General features: G+C 42.5%; 1 protein-coding gene across 2 annotated transcripts; it reads left to right on the forward strand.

Annotated features, from left to right (window-relative positions):
- Nucleotides 1-676: 676 nt before the first annotated feature.
- Nucleotides 677-8,931, forward strand: rasgrp2 (RAS guanyl releasing protein 2 (calcium and DAG-regulated)). 2 transcript variants are annotated; one of them, XM_083664841.1, is made up of 16 exons: nucleotides 677-769; nucleotides 970-1,072; nucleotides 1,284-1,340; nucleotides 1,713-1,844; nucleotides 2,101-2,251; nucleotides 2,798-2,971; nucleotides 3,206-3,322; nucleotides 3,612-3,893; nucleotides 4,089-4,169; nucleotides 4,289-4,387; nucleotides 4,516-4,631; nucleotides 4,780-4,921; nucleotides 5,580-5,616; nucleotides 6,003-6,161; nucleotides 7,418-7,480; nucleotides 7,695-8,931. In XM_083664841.1, exons 1-15 carry the CDS (start codon nucleotides 700-702, stop codon nucleotides 7,474-7,476), a joined length of 1,779 nt encoding a protein of 592 aa, XP_083520967.1. In that variant the 5' UTR covers nucleotides 677-699; the 3' UTR covers nucleotides 7,477-7,480; nucleotides 7,695-8,931. The 2 variants fall into 2 exon arrangements, with proteins under 2 accessions (XP_083520967.1, XP_083520968.1); XM_083664842.1 differs by having other exon boundaries at nucleotides 8,365-8,931.
- Nucleotides 8,932-14,960: the final 6,029 nt, after the last annotated feature.

Here is a 14,960-nt window from a genome sequence, read left to right on the forward strand (position 1 = left end):
GTTTAGAACATTGTGGAAGGATCAAGGACTTCTCAAGGAAAGATCAAGGATCTTTCAAGAGGGTAAGAACATTTTTAAATGTTTATAGTCTTGGTCTCAGTTGTCACATATCAAGTGTAGGGCATCATTTTGCAATTACTACTGAAAACTCTGAAGTGACAGCCAAGTTGAAGTGTAGGAAAGAGATTTCTTTGGGATGACAATTAACATTTAATCAGTTTCTCACAGACTGTCTGAGACATTGAGCAGTTACTATCACACTTTGATTAGAGTCTTAGACTGATGGGTAAGGGTAGACTTTTGGCTGGATTTTCTTTAAAAAATGTATGGTCTGATAGAATGTGGGTGGATTTGTGCCTATGATTTATGGCAATATTTCAATGACAAAATATTTTTTGAATGATATGTCACAAAAGCAGAATAGCAGTATTAGCACAGGAAAGCAAATAGTCAAATACCAAATCATCTTCGATATGCAGAACTCAAGTTGTGTTTTTAGTAGGGATGTTGTTTTCACGATTGCGCTGATGTTTTTAGGAGGGGCAGGAAGCATACATGTGCTTTAAACTACCAGCCTCATAAAAGAGGAAGAGAGTGCTTGTTGTTGAGAAGAGGGCCCAACAGACTCATCTGAAGGCTCCTTTGGAAGGGCTCAGCAGAATACAAAACACACAGCTGGAGACAGAACCGAGGGGGAAGATGGAGTCCATGAAATTGGATCAGTCTGTGACAGTGGATGAGCTTATGGACGCCTGCATTAAAGCATTTGGTGAGGATACACAATGCCTTTTCCAGCGAATGTTGCCTGTCTAATGAATTACAATTGTTTCATTCAGTAACCAGCTTACTGTATTGAAGATGTTCATTATTGTGTGGCTTTGTACAATCATCCTCCTAAGTTTAAAGGATGTAGAATGGGAGAATGTGGCCCAGTGTAAAGTGATGGTCCTCCGTCTCTCCTCTCGGTAGATGATGAGGGCGTCCTGGGTGACGTGTCTCTGGTACGGATGTTTCTGATGATGCATCCCTGGTATCTCTCCTCCACTGACCTGGCTAAGAAACTCTCCAACAAGTATCCTTTATGCCGAATGTGACACCACTGCTCTCTTACAGTGCATGTCAACCAAGACCCTAGACGTGTGTTATATCGCCAGGCCACATACAGTAACATACTGTAAACCAAATGATTAGACCAGGGGATTACGAACCCTTCGAGTGGAGAGCACACTGGATGTAAAATGATTTTCTTCCATTGACTTAGGATGCCCTTAACCACGCAACAGGTCTCTAGAGGAAAACTGTCCACCCAAACACAGGTCACAAATGTGTCATCTTATCAAGTAAGTAAAGCCAGCTCATGGAAGGATAATGTGTTTTCAGTAACCTGGGGCCGGACTGAATTTTGCTTGGTTGAATACAGCGGAATGAAATGAAGCAAATTATCAGCCTGGTTCGCGGCTACATATTCACTGGATGATTAATTTGATTCACTGTATAATCGGTGATGTGACATCACCATGAACACACACAGCCCCCTGCAGTCTTTCCACTACATTTCACCATGTTTGTGTATGAGCTGTTACATGATCATAATATACTAAATAAACACTGATGTTATAAATAGTGCATGATGACTCCCACCTTCCCTGGGGCAGACTGCACTACGTTGACTGCTTCCCCCTCTAGCATTTCTGTCTCTGTGTCTCCACAAGGTACTGGATCACTGAGTTCCCAGCAGAGTTTGACCTGAACCCAGAGCTGGCAGAGCTGATCAAAAGCCTGAAGGAGCAGCTTGCCCAGCAGGGAGATGAGCACCAAAGCAGACTCATCAACATTGACAGTGTGTAAGTGCCTGCTGAAACTGAAAACAGGAACTGATACAGCCTCCTTATGGTTACACCCGAGTAGACACTGGAACTGAAATCAGGAATTTCATTTTTCTTTATCATTTGTGATTTTGCACATGAATACACATAGAAATGGTATGATATTAATTTAAATGGAATACATTATGCAGGGAGGGAAGGATAAGAAACCATTCTGTTAGCATTTGGCCTAACGTAGTACAGTGACAATGTGTCTTGCTTTCTCCCTCTGCAGTCCATCCTATGAGTGGAGACGACAGGTGAGTCAACACGCTCAGTCTGACTTCAAGAAGAGGAAGACATCTCTGCTCTTTGATCACCTGGACTCCTCTGAACTGGCTGAGCATCTCACTTACATGGAGTTCAAGTCCTTCTGTAAAATACTGGTGAGTGTCCAGCAGGTGGCTCTGTTTCCCAACTTCTGTGTCTCCCAGTGTCTGGTGACCTTGTGGCTTTGGTCTACTTCTCCATCTTACTCTAACACTATCTGTAATTCTCTATTCTGCATATATTCAATGTTTTTTAGCCCAAATAGACATTTCCCAGTATACATGCAGTAGTCTATGCCAGATCCACTTGTGTATTGCACTATTATTTGTCCACAGAATACACAGTATTTGGCTGCTATTTACTGTCTTTACTGACTGTTCTTTTTGCACTGTTTAAATTATTTTTATTGAATGTTTTACCTTTAGTATGTCTTGTCTTATCTGTTGTGCCTGGGCACTTTATCTGTCTCACCGTGGGAGAGTGAGAAATGTCCTCTCGATTCCTTTGTATGTCTTGACATGTGAAGAATTGACATTAAAGCCACTTTGACTTTGACTTTGACTTTGTATGTACACGTGAGTGTGTAAGCTTATGAAAGAGTACATATTTCACAGTAAGTGTGTGAAAGGTGTGCATGTCTACAGCTGTCCCTTGTTCTCCAGTTCCAGGACTACCACAGCTTTGTGATGCACGGCTGCACGGTGGACAACCCCATCCTAGAGCGATTCATCACCCTCTTCAACAGCGTGTCCCAGTGGATCCAGCTGATGGTGCTCAGCAAGCCCACCGCACCCCAGAGGGCCGCAGTCATCTCCCACTTCATCAGGGTCGCCCAGGTCAGTGAGAGTCAAGTCATAGGTCAGAGAGAATCAACTCTCGGGTCAGAGAGTCAAATCCCAGGTCAGAGAGAATCCACTCCCAAGTCAGAGAGAATCTGTCAGATGAAGCAAGGTCAGTTCTAGAATGCTTCAGTTTCAAGTAGCTCTGTTATGTGCTTTCTGCTGTGTTTTTTTTAGAATGTGCTATGTTCAAGGTCAGCTAAGTTTTGAAAAATATTTTCCCTTTTGTAGAGATTGTTACAGCTGCAGAACTTCAACACTCTGATGGCAGTTGTGGGGGGTCTTAGTAACAGCTCTATCTCCCGTCTCAAAGACACTCAGGCCCACATCGGCAACGATGTCCGCAAGGTAAGCACTGTGTATGGCTCCTACGATATGAGCTTCAATGCTTCACATGCCTGACCTAAAGGACAGGGTAATTAGTCTGACTCATTATGTGAAGCAAGAGGGATTTAGAGACCTTAAGACATGGGCCAGGGAGAATATAATCTCATTTCAATTAGCACCGTACATGGTGGACATCATTTGAAGGGTTTATCGGTCAAGACTATGTTAGTTCATAGGGGTGAAAAGATCACCCTGTTGTTTCTATTCACATTTTATCCATCTCTGTTTGTGTGATGCCTACGGACATCAGGTGTTTGACAACCTGGTGGAGCTGGTGACATCCTGCGGGAACTACAGCCAGTACCGCCAGCGCTTCTCAGAGAGCACAGGCTTCCGCTTCCCCATCCTGGGCGTGCACCTCAAGGACCTGATCGCCGTGCATGTGGCGCTGCCTGACTGGAAAGACCGGGAGAACACCCAGATTAATCTGACAAAGACCCAGCAGCTCTATGCCATCCTCCAGGAGCTGACACTTATCCAGACCATGCCACCCAGCATCGACGCCAACGTGGACCTACTCAACCTGCTCATGGTCTGTCCCTGTAGACAGTTTGCAAAGACAGTTTACAGGTTTTCTTTAACTGTTAGCATATGAATGAGCAGTGTGTGTGTGTGTGTGTGTGTGTGTGTGTGTGTGTGTGTGTGTGTGGGTGTGTGTGTGTGTGTGTGTGTGTGTGTGTGTGTGTGTGTGTGTGTGTGTGTGTGTGTGTGTGTTGGAATAACACAGGTATCTCTGGATCAGTACCACACAGAGGAAGAGATCTATCAGCTCTCTCTGCAGAGGGAGCCACGAAAGGCCAGACCTGTGGTGAGTGTGTCTGCCAGGCACATGCACAGTGTTGATGTATGGTCTGATGTTATCTCTCTAATGACATCCCGAGTGACAAGACATTTCAGCTTGTGGTGTTTTTTGTTTTTGTTTGTCAGTCTAACCCCAGCCCGCCTATGATAGAGGAGTGGGCATCCTCAGTGAAGCCTAAAGCTGACCCCACTATCATCAGCAAACACATAGAGAAGATGGTAGAGGTGGGTTGTTTGTACACTAGTGTAAAACCAGGGAGTCATACAGTATTGTATTGTAGAGACATTTCCTGAGGAAAACATTCTTTTAACCGATTAACATAAAACGCTTCATTGTCATCATATTTTTGCAGTCAGTGTTTAAGAACTTTGACACCGATGGAGATGGCCACATCTCTCAGGAGGAATTCGAAATCATCAGGAACAACTTCCCATACCTCTGCAAGTTTGACGACCTGGATAAGAATCAGTGAGTGGAAACAAACATGCAGTGTTACCTTAGTGAAAACAAATACCTAAAATGCAGAGTTACCTTTGGGGCTATGATTGCAAATATCTGTTGTTAAAGTTGATCCATGCGTCACTGAAGGTTTTCTTGACCTCCCACCCTTTTTCAGTGATGGCAGAATTAGTCGAGAGGAGATGATCGACTACTTCACCAAAGCCAGCTCCTTACTGAACAGCAAGATGGGTTTCATCCACACATTTAAAGAGATTACCTGCATCAAGCCGACATTCTGTGACCACTGTTCAGGCATTGTGAGTATAATGATGTTGATGCTGCAGGGAGATGTGCTGCTACCACTCTGTGCACTGCAGAAAAGGCTTAAGGACAGAGTTTCGAGATTTATGAGGACCAGAATTAATCATGAGCAACATGCCTAAAACTGTGCATGTATTTATTGACTGTAATATGGTTAACCATCTATGTAATAATATTCATAAGCAGTATAAGTAGTTTATAGGTGAAACCTCAAACACAGTGTTACTGTGATCTATTTTTAATAATTGTTTTACCACATTCCAAGAAAAATGTGAGCTTAGACTGTAAGAGCACAGAGATGGGTACGAAGGAAAGCAAAGCTACTTACAGTTAATCAAAAAGAGAAGGCAAAGCAAAATACGAGCAGAATACTGGTGACAAATACGTAGATTCAGGCAATTTAAAGAATAACATTTTAAATCTCGAAAGATAAGGGTGATAATGGTAATATATTACATCATAACACCCATATATCAACTTCCTGACTGAATGTTTCCTGGTGGCCCACACCCAAACACATCTATACCCAGGTCAGAGAAAGAAATTAAAACCGAGATAGAACAAAGTATGTGAATTAAATTTCAGTCACCTCCATGGTAAACTCTCTTAAATACAACAAGTGAGATATGACATACACTGTATTTCTTTTTTTAGATGTGGGGATTTTACAAACAAAGATACAAATGTAAAGGTAAGACTGGGTGTTTGATGTTGATAGTTTTTAAGGATTGCTTGATAGTGACTCTGTTTTCTTTTTTTTCTTTTCTTTTTTTCTTTTTCTGGAAAAACTAAAAGCAATGGATATGTAAATATAAAGCTAACAACTCCACAGTAAAAAAAACTACAGTATGACACTGCTGTTTGGACAGTTTTTGCTGATAATAATTGCATTAGTTGACTTCAAAAGCAATGTCACACATTGCTCTTTAATGATATTGGAAGTGGTCAAAAGCTGCTAGCTAAAATTCAGAGAATATAGTAACATAAGCCACTGATAATGATACAATGTTTGTTTTGAGATCATATGATAAAGTTAACTAAGTCTGACATTGCCACTAAAATTCCTGTCTTTCGTAGCCTGTGGAGTGAGCTGCCACAAAGAGTGTCGTAGCCTCCTTACTGTTGAATGCCGCAAACGAACAAAGAGTGTCAGTCAAGACTGCCGTTCCCCCCAACACTCCCGCTCCTTTAGTGTCCCTTCCATCACCCAACCCCTACCCACTCTACAAAACACAGGTACAACACACCTCACATTTCACCTCTTGTACCTAATGTTCTCACATCTAGGCCTAAATTGGCAAAGCACCATCCCTAACCACACTGAGCTGAAACAGGAAGTACTCGTAACCTGTTTCAGCCCAGTGTGGTTAGGGGTGGTACTTTTTAGTGAATACAGTACAGTATCATCTTAGGTGGCAGGCGCAAATGAGCTTTGAAGTAAAGTTACCTCACAGTAATTTTCTTAAGTTTATCTTGGGTATTTGTACCAGGGGAAGGCTGGTGGAGGTATAAATCAGACTCTGATTTCTGTCTTACCAGCCTCCCCTGATTTGTAGAGAATACAGTGCCTGAAAGTATTCAGACCGCTTCACTTTTTCCACATTTTGTTGTGTTATAGACTCAATTTAAAATGGATTAAATTAAAAGAATTTGCCATCAATCCACACACAATACCCCAGAATGACAAAGCGAAAAAAGGTTTTTAGAAATTTCAGTAAATTTCTTAAAATTGAAATACAGAAATACCTCATGTACATAAGTATTCAGAATTATAATCTTAATGCAAGGATAATTGTTCATGTAATTTTGGAATGAATATCTTTGTTTTAATAGGGTCTCTGATTTGCATAGGAATCAATTACACAATGTGTGGATCAGGTTGTCATTACAAACTGAGCAAATGGAGAGGAACAAAACTGCTCAGGAATGTGTCCCTGAGACCTGGGGAGACTTACACAAATCTACAAAGTTGAATGGTGGAGAGGAAAAAGCACAGTCAATGGGACAACATCATCTCAGTCACTCTACAAAATAGGTCTATAACCAAGTGGCCAAAAAAGAATCCCTTAATGGAAAATAATTTATCTCATATCATAATTGTGTTTGCAACAATGAATTCAAGTGATACAACAACGAAAGTGGCTGGAAATGCATTTTAGCTCATTTTAAGAGTGTCATAGCAAAGGGTCTGAATACTTATGTACATTAGGTATTTCTGTATTTCAACTTTAATAAATTTACTGTAATTTCAAAAAACTTGTGCTTTGTCATTCTGGGGTATTGTGTGTGGATTGATGGCCTCCTATTGGTAAAGTAAACCCACTGGCTTTCCATTAACACAGGTGGATAAATATGATGGTTACCATAGTTACCACGTACAATATGTTTTTTTGAGGCAATGAAATGCTGAGAATGTTTGTCAGGTTTGCCTGTTCTTTGAAATGACTGATGTGGAACCTTGAACACAACAGCCCTTTGTTCTCTTCCCCCAGCCATTGCAGAGGAAGCAGCAGTGTCCCCGGAGGATGAGGTGTTTGATGTCCACCTTTGATGAGGTGAGAGGTAGGGAGAAGTATTGGGAATGGGTGTCGGAATAATCTGCATGCTGTTCCTGAAGTGAGCGATGGTCTTGACCGACCAACCCTCGACATTTATTTTGTTAAACTGAAATTCCAAAACTTTCATTAGCTTTAGATGAAGTACTAGATGAATTCTAGCCGTGGCAAATATAGCTACTTGTATTGATTTGTTCTTCAAATTCATTCACAGCAAAGAATAGTCCACTTTCCAATTGATTTTGATATCAGAAAGAATTGCACCACTTGGAATAGAACAAGGATAGACAATAAAGACACCCTGAAGACTTGGCAGTGCTACTGTAAAACCTGTAAAAATATAAAAGTGGCTATGAATCGTCTCATCCACATAGTTGAAGAGTTGAAAGCTTTTCAATTTAGGTTTCAGAGCCATTGTACCTGAGTATAGCACTTATGGTATGCTGTAATTGCATTATAACCTGCACACTTATCTAGTTGCTGTATACTGTATATTGTGACAATTTGTGAATTTATTTTAAGAAATAAATGCTAAATTAGAAAATTATTCTGTCAGCAAAGCAAGTTTCATTGGCTCTGTACATCTCATTATCAAAAGACAGCCGAGTTTGAGCTAGTAGGTAATAGTAGATTAATCTGTCGCCAGGACAAGACAGGTGCCACACGTGTGTTGGCACAGTCATTGATGATTGCATGCGATTGGGTCTCCACTAGATGATGCTGTTTGTGTTTGCAACACTCCTCAGCATATGGTGTTTTTTTTTTTTTAGCATTCTGCAGGGGTTCTCTTCCATTCACAGTCTTTGTTGTATTCAGTGTACTGTTACTGTATTTGTCTGTAATTTTCTGGGATGTCTTTAAGTCTGTTTTCCTTTCCTTTATAGCATTGTTATTGTCAGTGATTGTACTTGAGAGGCAACATCTGTTTTCGTGACCAAACATGGCTGTGTTTACAGGGACTGGATGAGTTGAAAAGAAATGTGGGCTAGATTGTTGATGACCTGATGAATTGATGCCTTTCCTTAACTATCACATCCCTCTTTAGATTTGCTAAATAATTCAATAGAAAAAAACTGAAAATGTTCTGCCTTTACTGATTTGTGGAGGCATTGTGTCTCTCTACAACTCCCAAGAGGATAGGCTTTATTTTTTTCTGTGCAATGTATTCTAGAGACTCCCTTGTTTAGGAGACAGACTATGAGACGATGATTCTCTTGGGGATTAGACAGAAAATATGAATTTTTATGCTATCATTTAAAATATATATATATTCAAACGAATTACAAAAATAATAAGGGATTTTGCAGTCTCGTTGGAAAAATTTTTTCAAAAAAATTGGAAAATTACATTGAATAGAACAATTCAGTTCAAGCCAACCTTCTTTTTAAAATGGTCAATTTCTTTGGTTCCATTCTACTTTTGTGTTTTATTGAAAATAAATGTTAATCATGTATTACTTGTGTGTTGTGTCTTTATTATAATCAGTTGGCTCTCCAAATTCACTAAGCCTTCAGGTGTTCATTATTCCTGCCAACTTCCAATTTGGTACTTCAGGCCAGTTTTAAGATTGAGGATTTGTCACCATAGTAACTCTATCCAGTGAGCCCTATACGAATTTTAACAATGGTCTCTGCAGGCTACTTCCCAGTTTTTGTTGTAGATTTTCCACATAAGAGCAAGGTTATTATCAGAGAGAGAGAAGTCCAACACATACAGTATGACCTTGTCACTCTACATTACCAGTTGTATGGAGCCAAACACACAGGGCTCGTAGGTGCTCCAAGCCACTCCATGAAAGACTACATAATAGTACATTATTAACAATTAAATAGCTTATGAAAGAAAGCTGTTTGGCATAGTTGGCATATGGCTCTGGGCCCTTATAAACAGTATAGCCATGAATTCCCGCAGCGCTTCACCTATGCAATAAATTATTTGTGAAAATAAAACATGGTTAGAAATGCCCCTGGGATGTATTAGATATATGACATAGTAGGGTGAGGATGTTAGATACACTTTAATCTCCATAAAGGTGTGATTGTCCTCCATGGCAACGCACATGTAAGTTTGATTGCGAGTGAGCATGATTGGTCAACTGCTGCTGACCGCGCCCTCAACCCGATACCAAACCATCTCCACCGGTGAGTCGGGGGAGTGATGCTGCTGCCTTCAGTGCGGTAGAGGAAAACCATTGTCTGATGCGGGGATTCAGGTGGGCAGGCTTATCTGATAACTGCATGTTTGAAGCCTATCCTTCAAGCAGACCGAGGAAGTCTGCCGCATTTCACCTCCATGCTCAATGTAAATATTACAGCAGACCGCAAGAATTCTGCCGCCAAGATCGGGATAATTCTCACAAACCACGTTGTCTATTCGTGTGTTGGATCGCCGAATAACGCACAGGTAAGCTTGCCGTACATTTCCAATTACAATCGACCTCAATAAACATGTTTTGTTCCAAATGTTCAACGCAGATAGCATACGTACAGTAGATTCCCAGTGGCGTTTTGCAGTGTTGATGGACCGCACTATCAGACCTGATTGTCTACACTAGGCTACTCTGTGAGAGGGATGTTGCTTTCCATTCCTTGAATCATTGTCTGTCGTTAAGCAATACGTAATGCTTTGTTGGCTATAAATTAGGGCTATATGGAGCTATTCAATACCTTTCTGCACTGGCTGGACTTACAGCAGGATCACTTTGGGGGATAGGATAAGGTCGCTTAATTGCATGCGGGTAGAGGTGGATTGGCTATATTGCCCTCAGTTAGAGCTTGGGAGCTGTCTCTCAGCACGCAATGATAAGTAGTGTACTAGTCATACAGTGTTCAGCCCAGCTGCACCCCAAGTTAAATGTGATATCTGGTTTAGTAACTGCTTATTAGTACTGTGATATAGTAAGGCATTGGGCTGTTTTACATTTACATCAAAACTATTGTCATTATAGTCTATGAGTCAGGAGATACACAGGTCTTAATGTCTTTCCTCTCACTCTCAAATCATATGCAATTGGCTATTTAAATGGAACTGTTACACTTGTTTCCACTGAAATTCAGTGGATTAATCTTCGGATCAGTTACAGACAGACAGACACAGACACAGACACACAGACACAGACACAGACACACAGACACAGACACAGACACAGACACACACACACACACACAGACACACACACACACACACACACACACACACACACACGCACAAACCAAATCTCTGTTTTTACCTTGTATCCAATAAGGGTAATTCACCAACAACCCATTGCATTTATGATCACTGAGGTCAGATGCTAGTGGTGCCATAGCAAGAGGCAGTCCCTTTATCAATGGCACTGCGGTCCTTTATCAATGGGTATGCGGTCCCTTATCAATGAAAGCGGTGCCATAGCGAGATGCGGCTCCTTATCAGTGAGGCTGCGGCCCCTTATCAATGATAGCAATGCCATAGCGAGATGTAGTCTCTTACAAACAGCAGCTATAAACAGCACACTTCACAATCTCACCCAGGGGCCAAAGTCACCCAGAAGGGACCAGACTACCCGAGAGAGGACCACACTACCCGAGAGAGGTCTGACAACACAGAGGTCTGAGGTCTGACAGGAACAGCTTCCCTCACTCACCCACCTTACTGTACTGACAGGCACTTTGGAATTGCAGCATGAAATGATCAAACTTAGACTAAGACTTATTATCTCTTATTTTTTTCAAAACATTTAGTAAGATGTAGATGTGGTTAAACACTATAGTTAGGTGCCTAAGTCTCTTGAGATAATCATCTATGTATCTGTTTTAAGATGGGGACTTGGACAAGATAGCAGTATGAAAACAACACATGATACAATTAGACTCAGTCAGAACATGCCTACAGTAAATGTCTATGGATGGGGTGATGAGGAAGGCTGTGGAAGAGGGCAATATGATTCCCTCAGGTGCTGTCCCTTCCTCATTTGTCACCAGTGCATTGTTTTAATTGTTTGGAGAACAGAGCAAATGACCCTGCAATCATCTGATGTGGCCGGTGGCCAAATTGTATGTCCGCAAGTTGGTGTAGAAGATTTTATGATTCTATGATTTTATGACCATGGCTATAATTAATATTATTATTTGCAGTGCTCTCTCTTGATACTCTGTTGTTAGTCCGTGAAGGCAGGCAATTGTGTCGTTATTTAGGAATTTGTATTGTTATAATCATTGGACTGAGTGAGAGTCCCTATCTGATTTGTGTCAGAACAACTTGTTTATATTCTTACTATTGTTGTTACTGTATAGGTACACGTGCATCTTAATGCAAAGAGTTCACAGAATAAGAGAGCAAAGGCATAAACTGCTTTCTGATTCATTTCCGCTCCATCTAACCTAACAGTATGGGAGAGGACTGTCTGCTCTGCTCAGCACTGCTCAGCATTCTGGAATGATGTTTCAGCACCACACGTGTGGACAGCATCCTTCTATGTGTCTAAGCCTTTCAGCACCAGTTGTGGGAACTTGTCTGTGGAAAGCTGCTGTCTTTCCTTGCTCCTTTTCTGTCATGGCCACCTTGATGATACACTACACTGCACAGTCTGCTACAGTACATCTGCTGTCCTAAGGAACATAGCTGCTTCACGAGCCACAGCTTTGTTGAACTAATGCTGTAGTCTCTGTCACATCGTATCCAACTGATGGCTGTTTGCCTTAATCTGAAATGGTTTCTGCTGTATTCATAATGATGAGACAGAGTGTTCAAATATGGCCCATTGGGATTGTGGTACAAAGAATATGGAGCTCTAGAAATGACTTCTGTGTTGTTATGTCTAAAACCAGTGTCGGATGGTAGAATTCTATTATTTACATTCCATTTCCTTATGAAGTTGATAGCTTTAGAGAATCAATTGCTTGAATATTTCCGGTTTGGAAGGAGATTTGATTCTCTACAAAAATAAAAAATCACTCAAAGGGCAAGCATACAGTATCAGTCAATATGCAATGAAAGGAGACAGGGTTAGTGCTTGAGGTAATGACGAGCCAAATTTGAGATGACGTGTGTGTGTGTGTGTGTGGGTGTGTGTGTGTGTGTGCGGGCACGCGCGCACAAACACACACACACACACCCACACACACACACACACACCCACACACACACACACACACACACACACACACACACAGTGATGAGTGAGTTGGCGGGGGGAGGGGGGGGGGGGGGGGGCGGGTTATAGATACTGTGTGGCACTGTGAATCGTGTGGCTCCCTCTCCATCATACCCCACCAAGGTCGTGTCCACAGACTGAGCGCAGTGGCCCTGGCCGGCTGCACTCCTGGCCCTGGCAGAGGAATAGGGCCCGGAGACCACTGCTGCTTCTAATCAGGGCTGACGCGTGACTCAGCCGCATGCCAGCTGCACAGCAGAACAGGGATCGCTTCCCTGGATGATGAAGAGGAAAAAAGGTCACTGTTGAGATCTTTGTTTCTCTCTACACCTTCGGGGGAGCTTGGGTTATTTATTTATTTATTTGTGCGTTGGCTTTGTTGAACTTTGCTTACTAACTGGAATGAGTTGCTAAATGCCTACGGTCTACAATGCACAATGTTAGGCCAGGCACGATGCGGGCAGCGGTATGTACACTGTTGGTTAAATCCACATGTGGGTCACTGAGCCATTTCCCTCAGAAAACTCTTAGATGGATATTATTCACATCCATCAGCATAACATTTCAATCCAGAAGTTGACATTGGAGATCACCGAATAAAGCTAGTCACACTCGCGGTGCGGAATGAATCGGAATGTCAGGTTTCGTATTAGAACCAGAGAATTGTGGCCTTGAATAGGTGTCAGCCATGACTTCTAGGGGATGCCAGATGGCGGAGAGGCGGAGAGGCGGAGAGGCGGAGGATAGAAAGAAGTCAATCTGATTTCATGTTGTCAGAGTGTTATCACATTGTACGTGGGAGCAATTGTCTTCTGGGAATTGCCCATATTTGCAAAAACCAGAGCTATGCCCCCATTCCATAATGCTACTTTAAATATGCCACACCACCTGTTGTAACAATCTGTCAGTATACCATCTTATGTAACATGACCCATTGCATTGAGTATGCAAAGCAACTTTGCTTGCCACGACATTTAGATAATAACCCACCATTGCAGGAGATTGTATTGACGTCGTCATTTACAGCCGCATTATGGTGAACATCATTTTGACAGATATAGTGCCAGGTTGTGACAGAGGCCACATGATGTATGATTTAATGCATTAATCAGGCGGTAAAGAGGTAATACTAATCGTAAATGCCATCCATAAAAGGGCACCGTTGTCCTACAGTGTCTTGGTTTCTCTCACACTCTCGGAGGTGTAACATTACATTGCAACTGTAAGTATTTCCGCTGATCCACAACTGTTATTGTGTGCCCGACAGGAGAGGAGAATACCCAGGCTGTGCTGTTAAACAAAATGTGCCCGACGCAGTCAGTGCCCTTAGAGATATGAAACACGATAGTACCCTGTCAGGATAATATATTATGCAGGTACCATGTCCATGGAAACAAATGGCAACAAAAACGCACCGGTCTTGGCCCCCTAGTATTGAAAAGCACATCAGTGGGTCTGTGTGGTTGAGGGTGGCCACGGTGAGGATTAGGTGTATTACGTTAAAGGAAACCGTAGCCATCATTCAGTAAAGGATCTGCCACTCTCATCTGGTAGATAGCGTAAGGATGAAAGTGAGTTTGTTTCCAGGCAGAGAGTGAGTTCACCTATCACAAAGCCGGCTAGTGGGGTTTTTGGGTGGGGGGGGGGGGGGGGGGGGGAAAGACTATCTTGTGTGTGTGTGTGTCTTCCCTACTCCTTCTTACTTATCGTGTCTCGTTGATGGCAGACCTGAGATTTACACCGGTGCGATCGGTCAGCGAGTGGCGCGTCGGGCTTGGTGTAAATCTTGAGATGTTTAGCAGCTGTCTGGCTGTCCATCCATCACGGCGGTCTCTGCTGGGCTTGCACCAGGCCTGTCACACTCAGATGGGCTACTGACTGGTGTGCAGGGGCTGTGCTGGTAAACACTGGAACACAGTCATTTATTTCAATTCACACTGTCTGTCTCTGCAGGCGTCTCTCGTGGGGGGGAAAGATTCATGCTGATTTGGTACGGTACGCATTCAGAATCCCATCCAATGCCGCATTGCAAAAAAAACGTTCTTGCCCTCGCCTTAGGCTACCAGATCTGAAGCAGCTTGTCTCAAATGTCTTCTTGCCTGTGTGTAGAGCCTCCATGCCACATTGATGTCACCGCTCATTGAGCCTGTGCAGGGCTCTCAGATCCTAGCTAAGATGCTGTAGCCCCAGGCTCACCCCAGCTGTTTTGGTGCAGAGCTCTTAGGGATGGATCATACAGTGTGTGTGTGTGTGTGTGTGTGTGTGTGTGTGTGTGTGTGTGTGTGTGTGTGTGTGAAATGATGAGGCTTATGTGCTCCTGCTCGCTCCTTTGTCTGGGGGGATGATAAC

Source organism: Argentina silus, assembly GCF_951799395.1.
Source record: "Argentina silus genome assembly, chromosome: 2".
NCBI lineage: Eukaryota > Metazoa > Chordata > Actinopteri > Argentiniformes > Argentinidae > Argentina > Argentina silus.